The sequence below is a fragment of the Phocoena phocoena genome, chromosome 5, assembly GCF_963924675.1.
Source record: "Phocoena phocoena chromosome 5, mPhoPho1.1, whole genome shotgun sequence".
Lineage (NCBI taxonomy): Eukaryota > Metazoa > Chordata > Mammalia > Artiodactyla > Phocoenidae > Phocoena > Phocoena phocoena.
Window position 1 is genome coordinate 134680408 of NC_089223.1, and position 19168 is coordinate 134699575.

The window sequence follows — 19168 nt, forward strand, 5'->3', positions numbered from 1 at the left end:
CTAGCATCTTAACGTCTAACAGTAATGGTAATTCTAAGCACTTTATACTTACTTAGAAGCAAGTTATGCTAACAATATTCAATTTAAAGCTTATCTCCTCTAGAAGTTTTCCTTAATAGCATTCTACACTTACCAGGAACCCACAGAGCAATCCCTGTAGTTATATTAACATTTATATATTATACAGATTTTCATCTGTCTCCTCAATTAGACTAAATCTTTGTGAGCGAGAATTACGTCTAACACTTGATGACTTCCCTCAAGGGAATGAAAAGATACCATTAAGTCCATATACAAATACAAACCTTACAAACATTACCCTCCCAACATCATTGGCAATTGGCAGCAATAAAAATTTAGATCCATGATTCTGCATTTTCTGGGCCACCTTTCCTCCTCCACTTTTAACTCACTGAATAAACCTTGGATAAACCGGCAAACCTGTCTCAAATTTCCTTCTCAAATAGGGTTTATAAAGGAACTTCAGATTACACGAATATGACTTGAGAAAGTAATTTGAAAACAATTATATGTAATATGTATTCTTTACAGAACATTATAATCACAAAGGAAATTTCAACTGTAAGGTTTCTATGTACTAAGGAAATGCAGTAGAACTGGAAAACAACATTTAACTTAAAAAAAAAAAAACCTGATCAAAAGAAGATAAAACTTTTGTATTTTTGAACTGTAGCCTGTCTATATATGTTAAACTGTGTATATGTATCCACTCCAAGCAAAATATCTACAGGTAACGTTCAGTTGTGACGATAACTGCAAAAGCTTATGACAAAAATACCTTCTCTTGGCAAAATTAAGCCCTCTTACCTTTACCTTTACAAAATTCTAACTGCGTGGAGTATTCTAAGGTTCTCACAACCACTGGGAACATTTCCGGAAAGGTCCATGTTCAGCACTACTGACCCAAACAATCCATAAAGTGTTGTTAGTACCAATAATATAAAGCCAAAAATTCCATCTCTTAATTCATACAGTATTAACGGACTGAACGTACACAAAGAGACCAAGTTCTCATGGCGCTCTGCCTCCTTTTCCCTAATATTTAAGTTCTTGCTCTAATCAGAAAATAACTGTCAAATGCATTTTAATCACTACTCAGTGAACTGTGATTTTTTTCTTTGGGACCGTGTAGCGTTCTATTTTACAGATTAAGTTCTGTTAAGGGTACATGTAAGTTTATGATTTCTCCCAAACGAACTGAATCACAGGAGTTTCACCAACCAAACGACTAACTCCCCAACCTAAAAACAGTGTATGGAAAACAGCCGGCAAGATCCTTTACAGCAATCCTCGTCGGTGACTCTTCCCCATCTTCCAATTCCCATCGATGGCGATATGAAAGAGAAGCCAGGGAAAGGAACACTGACGCTCACTGCAGTAGGTAAACCGTACTCAAGCTCCGCTACGCCGACTCAGGGCCCTCGCTGCGCTGTCTGCTATTAAGTAAAGCCGCTTTCTCTATGTAACTTAAGTCCGTGCCCTTCCGCTGCAGCAGTGGCGCCGCACATCCCCCACCGCCGCGGCCACTTCCGTGTTTACACTCCTCTTCCCTCCAATTCCATGCGTACATTGTCAGCTTCACTCCCGCCCAATCTTCATTGGCCCGCCGCGGGCCAGGAGTCCCGCCCCCAGAAACCAACGCTCTTATTCGGAACATCGCAGCGAGCGGATTGGAACCCGAGGCCTGTCAATCCCAGCCGTTCTGTCCTCTCCGAGGCGCTTCCGCTGTGGTGGGAGGCTTGGGGGGGGAGGGGGAAAGGGGGCAATTCCGTGAGGAGACTTCCCTGGGGCCAAGACTCCCTCCCGCCCGCCCCGCTCCTCCACCTTCACCCGCTGTTTACAAAAATAAACGTTCTTCTCTGACGCCCCAACGCTCCAGCGCAGGGGTACAAAACATACTCCGTGTCTTTCCCATCCTCCCCCCTGAAAAACCCACCCACGAGGCAAGGGGCATAAGCCTACTTCTCCACAGCCGCCCACTGAACCAGGAAAGGGAGGCGGGCCCCCGAGAGAAACACCCCCGCCAGGCCACTCCACGTTATTAAGGGACCCTCTCGAGAACCGTTACTCCCGAGCCCGCACAAGGTGGGGATGTGAGGAGGTGGGTCAGAGCAGTTTTTTGGCGGGTATCGGTCTACCGGACGTGGCCCGGCGCTGCCTCGTCCGCGCGGAAGTCCAGGACTTGCGGACCAAGTCTGAAAGGAGAACGGGGCGGGGGTGGCGAGCGTCCACCGGAGAAGCCCGCCGCCCCCGACCGCGGGCAGCAGCGGCCTCTGCGGCCAGACAGCGTGGCAGGCGCAGCCGGGAGACAACAGCCTCACTCACTTCCTGGTTCCTCGGCAACTGGGGTGAAGCGCACAACTCGCCCGCCCCCGAGTCCCCAACTTAACTGCGGCTCGGCTGCCCGGCACCCGCTGCCAGCGCTCCGCCCGGCAGCCGCCGCCGCTGCTCCACAAACCCACCGTGAAGCGACAGCGCCGGATTTGAGGCAGGTTACTCTCCAAGGTGATCACTTCCTGATTCGTCGCCTCCATTACTTCATTCACAACCCCCCTTTCCCCCGGCCGCCCCGGTGACCGAAGGGGACACCGGACCCCCTGCACTGACCGCCACAGGGGAGCCACCCCACCCCCTGTGCACCCCTTCTCCTGCTGCACCGATGCACGGGAGGAAAGTTCCCCTGTCCTTACCAGCCCGGATGAGCAGATCCAGCTGGTTCGTGGGTCCCTCATGCAGAGACGTCGCCATGTTTATCCCGGGGCTGGAGCTGCTGCTTCACATTGACTTACACCGTGAGCAGCGGCGGCTGGGGAGGAGGCGGAACCCGCGGCCGGAGACACACGCCGTGCGGCCGACACACACTCACGCACTCGCACACACTCCGACGCCCGGATCCTTGCGCGTCCTCCGACAGGAAGCCGAGGCCGGCCCGCCTCCCGCCGCCGGGCTGAGAAACCCCACCACCTAACGGCAGGGGCAGGGGCGGCGGCGGCGGCGGCGGCGGCCGCCTCGGCTGGCAACGCGATCCTTCCGCCCCGCGCCCAGACAGGAAGTCCCGGACGCCCGCCCCAGAGAGCGGCCGTGGCCCGCGGCGCGCAGGACACCTGAGGCAGGGAGTCGTCCCGGGGGCCGCGGCTGGGACGAGGCCCCTCGGCAGGAAGACGCACGTTTCACGCTCTGCGGAAGAGAAGTCGGCAGTCGTCCCCACGCTAGAAGAGAGCCATTAATCAAATTTTCTTTCTGGAAGAGCTCTAATGCCCAGTCCCGCAGCCGGGACGGAAAGGTGGCTAATTAATTAACTTGTTGGGCCGTGTCAAAGTGTAGGCTGCGTGTAAGCCGTTCACTTGAAAGCGCTGCGCTGTAAAACAGGCATACCAACCCCAAAAGTCATACCTACAAAATGTTACCAAGGCTTTATGGGACAAAGTAAGGGGCTTCCAACCACTCTCAGGGACCGACTTCGCCCTCTTCCCTCTACAGAGGTATGGAAAAGCACACCAGACAGGTGTTTATTAGCAAACAGAACATGCCAACCTCTGAGAGATTAGATTATCCTCCCCCAGTTGGCTAGCCATGAAATGTATGTACCCTCCTACGTTTCTATTTGGTTCGCTCGGAAACGAACGTATTCACTTATATCATCTACTTTTAAAGATCTTTTTGATAAAACTAGCCTTATTACAAATAACGTACATATTAAATACAGTAGACGCGGGAGCTAGATTGCCGTTGAGTGACTATAGACTTACTGACAACACAGGAAACCAAGCCTATGAAATGACCCAGATGAAGCTTCATTGAAACAAACACAAAAAATGCTTCCCTGGGTTCAAAATTTCATAATATAAAAAAAACTGAAACAAAAGGTTGCCTATAGTTGTTTCTCCACACAACGTTAAACAGTGCCTCCTACAGAGTAAGTGTTCAAAAAGTTATTTGCTGAATAAACACAAAAAAGACTTGGTCGTTACAAATTTTAAATAACAAGGTGTAATTTTTATGACTTAAATTGAATGAACTGTGATGATAACTAGAGAAAAAAATGTATTCCAGGGGTAATATTAATACCATGTCGTTTTACAAATGTTTCCCCAACATGGGCAACTTCAGAGTTGATTCCACAGCCCATGACTTTGCTTTTTTCATTTCTTCTAAATACTCATTTATTCTTTTGGGCCTTCCCCCGAGCCCTACCACCATGATCCCCACCTTCCCAAAAAAGAACCCGTATGCCATTTCCAAAGTACAGCCCCCCTGAAACCAAACAGGGATCTCTTCCTTGTGTTAGGTAAACTTGCCACCTACTAGACAAAAGAAACTGTATGACTGGTAGCTTTTATTTTTTATTTCTAGTCAATTTAAAATAAGGATCATCCACTGACCGGCAGCAGCATAACCTGAGACAGTTTCCAGGTGAGAGGATGGTGAGGCACGCTAAGGGGCTAATTGCTAGCTTTAGGCAGAACACTGAAATTGATAGCAAATCCGAATTTCCACTCTTATCAGTCATAGATATTCGTGTATTTAGAAAGGAAGAGAGTAATGTAAGCCAACGGTGTGTTTCTTCTGGAGGCGAGCGCTTGACCTGGCTCAAAAAGAAACACTCTTCTCACTGTGGGAGTCAGTTTGAAGCCTGACACATAACTTTTACCTCACTCTGCTTCTTGAGGGTTAGCTTTTAAAGAAAGATAGCGGTGTGTGTCTGTGTATTTCACTCTCGGTACATCTTAATTATATGGACTCATGTCAGCCTTATATTTTAAGTTCCAAGTGAACAGAAGCTGTATCTATTCCTGCATAATACTTCACAGTTAGTATATACACATATATAGTATTTATGCATATGTGTGTATATATATATATATATATTTATAGAAATTAATGCAGAAAGGCTGGGAAATATTCCTATATATTTAAAGCTCTTATAAAAACACAATTCCCTGGGGTTTAATGCAATTCTGTCTTGCTACTATAACTAGGCTTTCAAAAGCCACCAATGCTTTTTAGAGACCAGTAATACTATACTAGGACTAGCAAGCAAGGTGAGGCTGCTGCTGGAAATATAAACTGGTACAAACTTTCAAGAAAGCAATGAGCATTATAGATCAAGAGTCTTAAAGAGGTAAATATCAATATATACTGATCTAGGAATTTCATTTCCGGGGCCTAGCCTGAGGAAATAATCAAAAAATGCAATGGATTGTTTTAATAAAAACATGTTTGAAGAATTTTTAACATGGTAAAATATTAAAAATATAAATGTGGCAGGATTAAAATATACAGTATGTCCCCTACATACAAATGAGTTCCGTCCCGAAAGCGTGTTTGTAAGTCCAATTTGTTTCTAAGTCCAACAAAGTTAGCCTAGGTACCCAACTAACACAATCAGAGGGCAAGCTGCAATTTCACTCACGTCTGACACTGATGCAACGCATGTTCGCATTTTTGAAAGTTCGCAACTTGAAGGTTCGTATATAGGGGACTTACTGTATATAGAGCATTTCTTCCACTCAAGCCATGTAGTATATGTGAATATATGTGTACATAACATGTATATGTGTGTGTATATATATATATACACACACACACCCCTCGGCATTTCTCAAGTCTTCAAGGTTAAGCAGAATTTTCTCAAGTACTAATGAGCAGAATTTTAAAAACTGAATAAGACTAGGTAGGTTAGCCTGCTGGATACCTTAGAGCATATTCTGCTAATAACATTACAGAAAGGCAGACTCTACATCAAAGTTATTGCTGTGATCTAGTAGGTAAATAACAGCTAACTCTTATTGAAATAAAAGCCACCAAGATAAGTGCTTTACCTTCATTTTTTTCCACTTATTCCTCTCTACATTCCTGTAATAGATATTACTATTGTGCTCACTTTATAGATGAGGAATCTTGACAAAGGTCATAGTGTTCAGGAGAAGCAGAGCCAGGATTTGAACCCACAAACTCTAACTCTAAAGCCCTTCCTCTCAAACACTCCCCAAGCACCAAAGTAACAAGGCCTGTGTATCTGCTATGATGCATTTAGTACCTACTGATATTCTTTTCTGAAGAAAAATTCTTTTATATTCCTCCCTTCAAGAGGTGGAATCTAATTCCCCTCTCTCCCTTTGAGTGTAGGCTGAACTTAATGACTCACTTCTAACAAAGAGAATAGAGCTGAAGTGATGGTGTGTGACTTCAGAAACTGTCTGCTTGATCTCTTGCTTTGGGTCACTCAGAGGAAGCCAACTGCCCATTAGGCAAGGGACAGCGGCATCCTGCCAACAGTCATGTGACCGAACTCTCTAGGACACAAACCCTCCAGCCCTAATCAAGCCTTCAGATGATTCCAGCTTCGTGAAAGATCCTGAGTTACGAGCCATGCAAGTAAGCCGATCCCCAATCCTTAATCTCAAAAACTATGTAATACTGATATAATGTTTATTGTCTTAAACTGCTAAATCTGGGATGATCTGTTAATCAGCAAAAGATAATTAATATAGAAGAAAGGAGCAGTTTAAACTCCCAACTTGTCACATTTCACAGCTTAGATAAAGAAAGAAGGGTAGAGTTTAAAAATGACCTCTTTCAACTACAAAGTCCTGAGCAGTTTTTTCCATGTCTTTCTTCATAGTCTGAGCATCAATTCTTTCATCCTCCAGCCTCTCCGTTTTAAAAATAAGTAAGTCTTCAGAATATAATCATTATCATTAAAGTCTAATATAACCAAAAATAATTAGATACCCTTGGCTATTTGAAGGATTTTATGGTCCTGTAGTAACCAAGATGGAAAAAAATTTTGAGAGATATGTAAATGTCCAATTGTTTGCAACACCATATAGGTTTTAAATGTTTTGACTTATAGCTTACTCTGGTTATTTCCTTTGTATTTTTCCTTTATCTAGTAAACAGAATCATAAAAGGTTATGGTTGAAGAGATGCCTACAGACAACATCACCTAGAGGTTTTCACAAAATTAAGGAAGGACCTGAACATCATCATCTCTTTTCCTGACTACCATGAATTAAATATATTAAAACCAAATATATAACTGTGTGCTCTATCAGATACAAGTACCAAGGTCAACAGGCTTCAAAGTTTAAAAAAAATTACAGGTAGGAATCAAAGGGAGCAGACGTTCTACCCATTTAATGTTATTTTCCTATAATTTGGGAGAAGGATGCCAATTTCCTATTTTAGTAATGACAGCTCTTTAACCACCAATGGTAGAGTTATTTGAGAATCACCGATTTAATCCAATGCCCTAATTTTACACATCAGGAAACTGAGGCTCCAAGAAGTTAAATAATTTAACCAAAGTCACATGGTATATATCCCACTCTTTCAAGGTTAAAAATTCTACAAAACAATCTTCTATAAAACTTAGAAGTTACAAAATGGATGAAAACTTAAATCCATTTTACTATTATTATATTTATATAAATTATAAAGTGGTTGATGTTTTGCTTTTTAATGTCAGAGCTAGAGCAATGGTCAAGAGTCTTTCTGAGAAATTAAGAAAAAAATGGAAAAAAAACTTTGAGCAGTGAATGGTAGGAGAACAATAAGAGGGGGTCAAACAGTCTGATGCAGCTGAACTAACAGTGAAACTCAAAGCTGGGGTATGGTGTGTTGGGCATGTTTAGAAGAAAAAAAAAGGTAGGAAAACTAAGGTCTAAGAAAAAATATGTCTATCAAGGACAACAAGCTGGAATCAAGAGATTCAGGACCATTAAGTAAAGCTTGGTTCATCAATACTGGAAGACAGACGACAGATACAGGAGTGCAAGTCTACAGCTTTACAAAGAGAAAAGATGGACTGTTTCATATGTTTTATACTACTATATGTTTAACTCACTCTTTTCAGTTTTTTATACTACTGATTCATTTTATTTAATAGTTAGGTTTTATAAAATGTTATTAAAGTGAAGATGTTTGAATCCATGGTCACATATTCATTCATTTATTCCAGAAATAATTACCCAGGACTTACTTTGAGCAAGTTTCTGTTGTAGGCACCTATTACTACACCTGGTGGCACTGAATTATGTAAAAGGAAAAAAATTAAGCCTTCTCAATTCAGACAGAACCCACACCAAGTGTGAAATTCTCAGCATGATATACAAAATTGCTTATACATGAAATTAGAGTAGTAGTGGGTACGTGCTACATTTTGGACCACCACCCAGCAGAGTTAAATATTTACATGTATAAAAGCCTTCATAAGGCATGGATCTTTAACAGGGGGTTCACAAAGGCAAAATTTTGTTACCAAATGTGCATTTTTTTCTGAGGAAGAGGATCATGACTATTCTCAGATTCTCAAAGAGGTCTATGACCCCCAAAGTCATTTCATCATAAATTATCTGGCCATATGCATTTGTCAACCATAAAAGCCCGATGATGACTGGGCTTCCCTGGTGGCTCAGTGGTTGAGAGTCCGCCTGCCGATGCGGGAGATGCGGGTTCGTGCCCCGGTCCGGGAGGATCCCACATGCCACGGAGCGGCTGGGCCCGTGAGCCATGGCCGCTGAGCCTGCGCGTCCGGAGCCTGTGCTCCGCAACGGGAGAGCCCACAACAGTGAGAGGCCCGCGTACCGCAAAAAAAAAAGAAAAAGAAAACAACCCTATGATGAGTAAGGATCCAGCATGTACCAATTTTGAAACTGATAGTTTGGCTTAGGTTCACATGTTTTCCGCATTTTACTTAACTTATCCCTGGGTCAAATTCTCCTTGAGCTTGATGATTCTTCACTTTACGGTTTACACTGAACAAAAGCAGCCACTCCTAGAAGACTATCTGTTGACTGAGTCTTGCAGCTAGTCTTTTCTAAGTGGATGTCAGATTCAAAAAGCATTTATTAAGTACTGTATGTGTATGACACCATACAAAGTGAATTAAAATGGTTAATGATCTCTCTATTTTAAATAACATTTATAACAAGTGGTTTCAAGGGCTTGGGTTCTTTATTATCATTAGGGAATGTACAGTATCTTGAATATTCTGGAAATTTTTTTCAATTCCTGTGAAACTTTACAAGGGCTAATGCATGATTCTTATTTAGCATGTTTATGAAAAGATTTACAATGGAGTTCTTAACTAAAACACATTGCAACAGTAAGTCAAATTCTATTTTGATTGATTCTAAAAGGAATATTCAAATTAACTAATTTCTTCCCCTCTTACAGTATAGCTTCTGCACCTATCCACTGAAAAGTTCTTCAAAGGTCAACATCAGCTTTTTTTTTTTTTTTTTTTTTTTTTTGCGGTACGCAGGCCTCTCACTGTTGTGGCCTCTCCCGTTGCGGAGCACAGGCTCCGGACGCGCAGGCTCAGTGGCCATGGCTCACGGGCCCAGCCGCTCCGTGGCCTGTGGGATCTTCCCGGACCGGGGCACAAACCCGTGTCCCCTGCATCGGCAGGCGGACTCTCAACCACTGCGCCACCAGGGAAGCCCAACATCAGCTTCTAATTGCCAAGCCCAGCGATCTCTTCCTAGTTTTCGCCTGACTCTACCTCTCCAAACAAATGAAATTATTGGCCACCCCTTATTAAACTCCTTCCCTTCATATGATTTTCATGACAATAAACTGTCTGGCTTTGTTTTGTTCCTATTTGTTTTTTTCCATTGACTTCGCCTACTTCGGCACAACCCTCAAATGTGACTGTTCTTCCAAAGCATGAGCCTTGGCCACTTTCTCTCTTCATTCTCCACTGTCTCAAGAATGGTAGTTAGTATCCATTCACCACCAGGGCTTTCAATATGACTTCCGAACTGACTCAAAAATCAGCATCTCTAGGCTTGACTTATTATTTTTTTTTAGTGCTACATTCTAATTTCCAGTTGTACGGTAAACGTCTTTATTTGGATAACCCACTGGTACCTAAAGGTCCGTTATCTACAAATCTCCTTTCCTCTATCAATAACATCACCTTCATCCCAAGCTAGAAATCTTGAGTCATCTGTGTTCCTTGTTTAGGAAGTGATCTCTTGTACAATTTTTGAGGAGGATTTTAAACGTATGTAAAATTACCAAAATATATATATATATATAACAAACAGTCATGACCCCTGCATCCAGAACAAACAACTGTTATCATTTTGTCATCTATACTTGAAGGTGCTGTTCTTCCCTAAGAAATAACACATTACATGTGGAGATAATAACATCGTTGAGAACTACCAACAGTCCTCATTCACCATTCTATCTCTCCAAAGAAACCACTATCATGAGCTTTGTGTATATTCTTCCACTCTATGTTTTACACTTTTATGTTTTCACATCTGTGTACATTTATGCGTGTGTGTGTGTGTGCATGTATCCCAGAATGACATACAGTAGTACTTTGCATGCTTTGGGTACGTAAATGACATTATACTACATATGCCATTCTAAAATTTATTTTTTTCATTCAAGATTCATATTCTACCCATGTTGGTATAAGTAAATATAGCTTTGCTTTTTACATACTTCAAATTATCCCAGTGCACACATACACCCCATTTTGTTCAAAAACTTATCTACTGATAGGCAAATAAAGTTGTTTCCATTTTTCATTTTTATAAACAATGCTGAAAAAAATCCTTATCTATTTTTTCTTAAGCATGTATGCCAGAGTCTCTCCACAGTATACACCTACAGAGAGAATTTTTAGGTCATAGAATAAGTGCATTTTAAATTTATATGTTACTCTTTCCAAAGTAGCTATGTAGGTCTAAAACCCCACTAGTGATGTGTTAGTGCTCCCATTTTTCTTACGTTCTTGTCAATACAAGATATAATCAAACTTTAAAAATGTCTGCCATCTGTTGGACGGCAGGAAATTTTTCACTGTTGTATTAATTTGCACGTACTTAGTATGTACTGAGGATAAACATTTTTTTCATATACTTATTGGCCATTAACATTTCCCCTATGAATTTCCCATTCATATCCTTTGTCATTTTTCTATGACACTTTTTTTGTCTTACTTATGTGTAGAATGTTAACATACACTAGACAGTAATTCAGATATGTGTTCCAACTATCTTTTGTCAGCCTGCTGTTTGACTTCTACTTTGGTTGGTCTACGGTATCCTCTATCCTACAAAAATTTTAAGTTTTGATCCAGCCAAATTAATATGTGCTTTCCCTTACAGTGTATGTTAAATAGCCCATGGAATAAAAAGGAAATCATAAAGGAATTGAGAAATATTTAGAAATGAATTACAATAAAAATACAACATGTCAAACTATATGTGACACAGCTAAAACCATACTCAATGCCAGGAAATGAAAAGGTTTAAAAATATATAAGCTAAACATTCAGTTGATAAAGATGGAAAAATCAACAGAACAAACCCAAAGAAAAAAGAAGGAAAGAAATAATAAAGAGCAGGAAAAATGAAATAGAGAGCAATAATTTTTAAAACTAGAAAAGATTCACAAAACCAAAAGTTGATTTTGGAAAGATTAATAAAATAGATAGACCTCTGCAAGGATAACCAAGAAAAGAAGGTACAAATAAGATACAGAACAAAAGGGGAGAAATAACCACAGATACAATACATATAAAAATAATAAATCAGTATTATGAACAATTATACACTAATAAAGTTGAAATCTGGATGGACTGTATAAAGAAGCTGTATAAACTATAAAAAGAAAAACTGAATAGAATAGTAAGTAGCAAAGAAATAAAAATGTAGCCCAAAACCTCCTCTCTACAAAAAAAAAAAAAAAAAATTACAGGCTTAAATGTACTTTTAGGAAAATTCTAGCAAATTTTTAAATTAATTCTTATCTTACAGAAATTGTTATAGAAAATAGGAGGAAAAAAAGTGAAAGCAGCCTAGATTATTTTATGAGCCTAGTGTAATCTTGATTCCAAGATTAGATAAGGAAAATACAAGAAATTATAGTTCCATATTACTTATGAAAGGTCCTTAACTTAAAGCAAAACAGAGCAAAATGATGAGTAACATGTATCCTCAAACGCAAGGAGCAGTCAATGCCTGAGAATTGATCACATTAATATATTCCAGAAGAAAAATCATGACGTATCAAAGAATGCTGAAAAAGCATCTGACAGGATTCCATGTATAACTAACACAAAAACAAAACCAAAGGACTACAAGGAAATTCCTTAACCTGGTACATGTTATATACTAAAACCTACAACAAACATTAAACTTCAAGTTGAAACTTCAGATACAGTCCCTTCAAGATTAGGAAAAAAACAGGACTGCCAATGGGAATGTAAACTGGTGCAGCCACTGTGGAAAATAGTATGGAGGTTCCTCAAAAAGCTAAAAATAGAACTACCATATGATCCAGCAATCCCACTCTTGGGTATATATTCAAAGAAAACAAAAACATTAATTAAAATGATATATACTCCCCAATGTTCACAGCAGCATTATTTACAACACCCAAGAAACAGAAGCAGCCAAAGTGTCCATTAACAGATGAATGGATAAAGAAGATGTGGTGTGTGTTTATGCACAAAACAAAACCACACACACACACACACACACACACACAATGGAATACTACTCAGCCATAAAAAAAAGAATGAAATTTTGCCATTTGCAACAACATGGATGGACTTGGAGGGTATTATACTTGGTGGAATAAGTCAGACAGAGAAAGAAAAATACTGTATAATATTACTTATATGAAGAATCTAAAAAAATTAAACTAGTGAATATAACAAAAAAGAAACAGACTCACAGATACAGAAAACATACCAGTGGGGAGTGGGAAGGGGGAGGGACAAGACAGGAGTAGGGGATTAACAGGTACAAACTACTATGTATAAGATAAATAAGCTACAAGGATATATTATAAAGCATAGGAAATATAGCCAATCATTTATAATGACTATAAATAAGAGTATAACCTTTAATAATTGTGAATCACGGGACTTCCCTGGTGGCACAGTAGTTAAGAATGCACCTGCCAATGCAAGGGACACGGGTTCGATCCCTGGTCTGGGAAGATCCCACACGCCACAGAGCAACTAAGCCCGTGTGCCACAACTACTGAGCCTGCAAGCCACAACTACTGAGCCCACGTGCCGCAACTATGGAGCCTGCATGCTGCAACTACTGAGCCCGTGTGCTGCAACTACTGAGCCCGTGTGCTGCAACTACTGAAGCCTACATGACTAGAGCCCATGCTCCACAACAAGAGAAGCCACCGTAATGAGAAACCCATGCACCACAACGAAGAGTAGCCCCCCCCCTCACCGCAACTAAAGCCCGAGCACAGCAACGAAGACCCAATGCAGCCAAAAAAAAAAAAAAAATTGTGAATCACTATGTGGTATACCTGAAACATATAATATTATAAATCAACTATACCTCATTAAAAATTTTTTCTAATTAAAAAAAAAATTTAAGAGAAAATCCACCACCAAAAAAAAAATAACCAGGAATGCCAATTAATATAACTATTCTTAAACATACTGGAGTTCTTGACAAACATCATAAGGAATAAAAAAGAAAGAAGATGACTGGAGGCTGGAGAGAAGGAGGGCTGAGTTGCCTCAGCTCAGGCCATCCTAGACCGGCGAGCTCCCAGCTGATCCACAGGCCACCACAAACAGGAGAGCAAAACGTGGTGGATGTAAATCAGGGAGAATTATGCAGCAGTTAGAAACAACAGATTACATACATACAAAGCAACATGCATGGATATTAAGAACAGTATTTACTAAAAAAAAGTAGGAAACAGAGCAAGAAACACAGTACCATTTCTATAAACTTTAAATTTACACAACAAAATATACACACTTAATACACTTTAAAAAATACCTATTAATCAAATTAAATTTGATGCTTATGAGGGAGACTGGATTTTTATATAAATAAAAAGGATAAAGAGGAATAAATCAATTGAAAAAAAAAAAGAGGGTATGAAACAGGGCTCTAGCTTTACTTTTCTCTTTATAAAAAACTAGCTATCCTAATATAATCTACCGAATAGTCCTTCCTTTCTATAAATCCGTGTCTATTATATACTAGGCATAAATACATGCTTACTCCTTCCGGGCTCTCTAGTCTATCCTACTCAACTATTCGTCTGTGGGCCAATAACACATTTAAAAATACTGTAGTTTTAGAATCATTCTTTATGAATAGGAGGGCAAGTACCACACACTTTGTTCTTTTGCAGAATTATCTAGATTATTTTTGGACCTCTACCTAAGAGTTTGTCAGATTCCACCAAAGACAAGTCCTCTTGGAATTTTGACGAGAACTGTATTGAATTTATAGATTAATAGGGGAAGAATTAACAGCTTTACCATGTCCAGTTTTCCATGTGTTTGCAGGTTAAAGAATAAAGTCAATGAAATGGTTTTGGTCTCTTTAGGTTTTCTATTTCCTCTTAAGGAAGCTGTGTATCTCTTCACTTATTTATGTCCCTCCATAAAGCAAAATTCTTATTTTTATAGGTATTGCATATTATTGTTAGATTTACTCCCAGATACCTAATTAAGTTTTAAAAACTATTATGAATGGGATCTTTTTCATTTCATTTTCTGATTGCTAGTCTTGTATACAGCAACACTGATGAACCTTCTAAGTAGTTTTAAAGTCTATACACTCTTTTAAATTTTGTGTGTAAACCTCGCAAATAACAGTGTTTCTGTTGTTTCTTCCCTTCTGATCTTTGTCTTTTATTTATTTTTCTTGCCTTATTTGCATTTGCTAGGCCTGCCAGTATAACGCTAGTTAATAAACATGGTAAAAGGAATAGTTTCCCCATTAATTATGAAATTTGCTATAGATTTTTAATATATATCCCTTATCAAGTCCCAATCCAGACTGAGTCATTTTTTTTGGCGGGGGGAGGGGGGCTGCCTTGGGTCTTCGTTGCTGTGCACGGGCTTTCTCTAGTTGTGGCGATCAGGGGCTACTCTTTGTCGCGCTACGCGGGCTGCTCATTGCAGCGGCTTCTCTTGTTGCGGAGCACGGGCTCTAGGCGCACGGGCTTCAGTAGTCGTGGCACATGGGCTCAGTAGTTGTGGCTCACGGGCTCTAGAGTGCAGGCTCAGTAGTCATGGCGCACGGGCTTAGCTGCTACGCGGCATGTGGGATCTTCCCGGACCAGGGCTCGAACTCGTGTCTCCTGCACTGGCAGGCGGATTCTTAACCACTGAGCCACCAAGGAAGCCCAGATTAAGAGTCTTTATCTTCAGAAGATGATGAATTTTAGCAAATGTCTTTGCATCTACTGAGATGATAATATGGGCTTTCTCCTTTAATCTATTCATATATGGTAAATTACATTAATAAATTTTCTAATAGTTAGCCTTCCTTGCCTTTCTAAGTATGTATTTAGTCATTACGTATTTTTTAATGAGTGGTGGGTTTGATTTGTTTTTTAACGCTTTCCCATCCATGAAATAACTTACTTTTTTTTTTTTTAATATATTTATTTTTTGGCTGCATTGGGTCTTCGTTGCTGTGCGCAGGTTCCGTCTAGTTGGCGGTGAGCGGGGCTACTCTTCGTTGTGGTGCGCGGACTTCTCATTGCGGTGACTTCTCTTGTTGCGGAGCACGGGCTCCAGGCGTGCGGGCCTCACTAGCTGCGGCACGTGGGCTCAGTAATTCTGGCTCAGGCTCTAGAGCACATGCTCAGTAGTTGTGGCACCACACAGCCTTAGCTGCTCCGTGGCATGTGGGATCTTCCCGGACCAGGGCTCAAATCCGTGTCCCCTGCATTGCCAGGCGGATTCTTAACCACTGCGCCACCAGGGAATTTGCTATTCTTAATTTAGAACATTTGTAGCTATGATCATACATAAATTCAGCAAGAAATTTTCTTTTTCTATACTAAGTCAGTGTTAAGGTTAAGGTTATACTAGCTTCATAAAATGAGTTGAAAAGCTTTCCCTCTTTTACTGTTTTCCATGACAGTTTGTACATGATAGGGATTATGCATCCCTTGAAATTTTAGAAACAGAACTGGGTCTGATAGATTTTATTTGAATGAGGGGATGCATATGGAAAATTAAAGACCTTAAATGGTTATTGATTTGCCTAGGTTTTCTATTTCCTTTTGAGTCAGCTGTAATTTATATATATATATATATATATATATATATATATATATATATTTTTTTTTTTTTTTAGCTGCTCACTTTGTAAGTTTTCAAATTTTCTGGCAATGGGTTGTTTATAGTATCTTCTTATGGTTTTTAAACTCTCTATTCTGTTGGTCATATTTTTGTTTTTAATAGTACTCGTTTTTCCTTATCTGTCTTTATAGAGATTCATCCTTTTTTATTAATTTTATGGTATTAATAATCTATTCTGTTCTATTTTCTACTTAATTAATATAGACTAAGTATTTCTTCTACTCAATTTGGATTTATTCTGTTGGTCCTTTATTAACATCTAGAGTTGAGCTGATACTAATTTTACCAACCTTTCTTATTTTCCAATTAACCCACTTAGAGCTATTAAATTTCTCAGTGAGGGGCTTCCCTGGTGGCGCAGTGGTTGAGAGTCTGCCTGCCGATGCAGAGGACACGGGTTCGTGCCCCGGTCCGGGAAAAGCCCACATGTCGTGGAGCGGCTGGGCCTGTGAGCCATGGCCGCTGAGCCTGCGCGTCTGGAGCCTGTGCTCCGCAAAGGGAGAGGCCACAACAGTGAGAGGGCCCGTGTACCGCAAAAGAAAAACACACAAAAAAATTTCTCAGTGAGTTCTGCTTAAGTCACATCTAAAAGTTTTGCATGCAATGCTCTGTTATTTTTAGCTACAAATGTTTTATAAATCTCATTTCCTCTTTCATCCATTAATTAGTGAGGGTTTTTTTTGTTGTTTTGGGGTGTTTTTTTTTGCGGTACACGGGCCTCTCACTGTTGTGGCCTCTCCCGTTGCCGGAGCACAGGCTCCGGACTCGCAGGCTCAGAGGCCATGGCTTGCGGGCCCAGCCGCTCCGCGGCATGTGAGATCTTCCCGGACTGGGGCACGAACCCACGTCCCCTGCATCGGCAGGCAGACTCTCAACCACTGTGCCACCAGCGAAGCCCTAATTAGTGAGTTTTTATTATTTTATTTTATTTTTATTTTGGCCACACTGCAGGGTTTGCGGGATCTTAGTTCCCTGACCAGGGATTGAACCCCGGCCCACAGCCCACAGCAGTGAAATCACCGAGTCCCAACCACTGGACCACCAGGGAATTTCCAATTGGTGAGTTTTTAGTTGCCAATATTATAAGTGTTTTGGTTGTCTTTTCATTGTTGATTTCTAATTTTATTGCATTATGATGAAATAGTATATTTTGAATGACACTGATTTTCCAGACACTGTTGAGATTCTTCTATGACATAGTACACAGTTAAAAGCTGGCCTGTATATAACTGGAAAAAGAAAATGGACAGAGTTGTATTTTATTCAATTAACTACAGTGTTCTATAGATCTCCAGCTTATAAAATTTGTTAATCCAGTCGTTCAATTCTTTGATGTCATTTTAAATTTTGTGTCTGCCTGATTTTTCAATTTTGTCAGAGTTTTTGTTTTTTGGGTTTTTTTGGAGGCAAGGAATACAACTTTATTCAGAAAGCCAGCAGACCATGGAGATGGCAGACTAGTGTTTCCCAACAGAGGTGTTTTGGAAGTCCCAGTTTTGCAGACATGTCCACTTCGCCTTGCAATTCTGAAAGCTTTTAATTAATTAATTTATTTATTTATTTACTTTGCCGCACCATGTGGCTTACGGTATCTTAGTGGATCTTCCTGCAGTGGAAGCGCAGAGTCCTAACCACTGGACAGCCAGGGAATTCCTGAAAGTTTTTACTTTAAATGCTATTTGAAGGCTATGTTGTTAGATGCATATAAGTTTATGATGATTATATTTTCTGGACTGCTGCTTTTAGCAGTTTGAAGAGCCTCTCTTTGTCCCAGTTAAAGATCTGCACCCTGAATTCTATTTTATTACAGCAGATTTATCTGGTATTTCTCTGATAAATATATTTTTCCATTCTTTTAATTTTGTTTTGTGTATCTGTTAGAAACAGCACAGACTCGTGTTAAGATCACAATTGGTTATTTTAATATAACTGATGTTTTGGACTATTTCTACAGTCTTGATTTTTTCAATAAATGTTTTATTTATTTATGGCTGCGTTGGGTCTTCACTGACGCACATGGTCTTTCCCTAGTCGCCGCAAGCGGGGGCTAGTCTTCGTTGTGGTGCGCAGGCTTCTCATTGCGGTGGCTTCTCCTGTTGCAGAACACAGGCTCTAGGTGCGTGGGCTTCAGTAGTTGTGGCTCGCGGGCTCAGTAGTTGTGGCTCGCGGGCTCTAGAGCACAGGCTCAGTAGTTGTGGCGCACGGGCTTAGTTGCTCCGCGGCATGTGGGATCTTCCCGGACCAGGGCTCGAACCCGCATCCCCTGCATTGGCAGGCAGATTCTTAACCACCGAGCCACCAGGGAAGTCCCTACTGTCTTGATTTATATTTCCATAGTTTTTTTCTGCTCTTTGTTGCCTTTCTGTCAGATTGGTTGAAAGTTTAGTTTACTCCCTAACCTACCCCCCAACTTAGGTATTTCGGAAGCCAGACCTTCCATTATTTTAGTATGCTCTAGTTGCTTAAAATAAATGTCCTTCTTTTCACTTCTCATCTTCTCCAGATCATGTTTCACACAGTTCCTAACTATTTAATCCAAAGGCCACCAAAATCTGGTTCCACTCTATCTTTCTAGGCTCACTTTTCTCAACCATATGCCTCTACCGAGCCTTATCTCCAGTTAAACTACATTACTTGTCAGTTTCTAAATAAAGTACAGAATTTCTGAAATTCTGTTCCGGTTCACGCTGTTTTCTGATTCACTCACTCATTCAACAGATACGTTATTCAAAACCTACTTGGTGCCTGGCTTTGAGCAATACCAGTAAACACAACGCATATGGTCTCTGGACTTATGAAGCACTGAGTGGAAAGACTAAACAATAAACACAAATGGAATAAAGTAAAGCTTCATGCATACATGAATTCTGATCAGTTTTAACTGGGAATTGGCTCCCATCGCCCACAGCGGTCACCGGACCACACAGCTACCAGCAGGTGGCGCCAAACCACCGAAGTCTGCCCTCAGACTGACGTGGACACCTTATTCTGAACCCTGGAACCCGCTCCACACACGCGCTTCCTCCC

The 19168-nt window shown here is 40.6% G+C and overlaps 1 protein-coding gene across 5 annotated transcripts in view; it reads right to left on the reverse strand.

Moving 5' to 3' along the window:
• ELF2 (E74 like ETS transcription factor 2) overlaps nt 1–19168 on the reverse strand; it is a 94921-nt gene that overhangs the window by 16254 nt on the left and 59499 nt on the right. For 2 of the 5 annotated variants that reach the window (XM_065877533.1, XM_065877531.1), the window contains exon 1: nt 2712–2769. The exons of 1 other annotated variant lie outside the window; for it this stretch is intronic. In XM_065877533.1, the coding sequence (XP_065733605.1) occupies nt 2712–2769 (58 nt within the window). Of the gene's footprint in view, nt 1–2711; nt 2907–19168 lie in introns of those variants that run through there. 2 more of the 5 variants (XM_065877532.1, XM_065877535.1) reach the window with 2 other exon arrangements.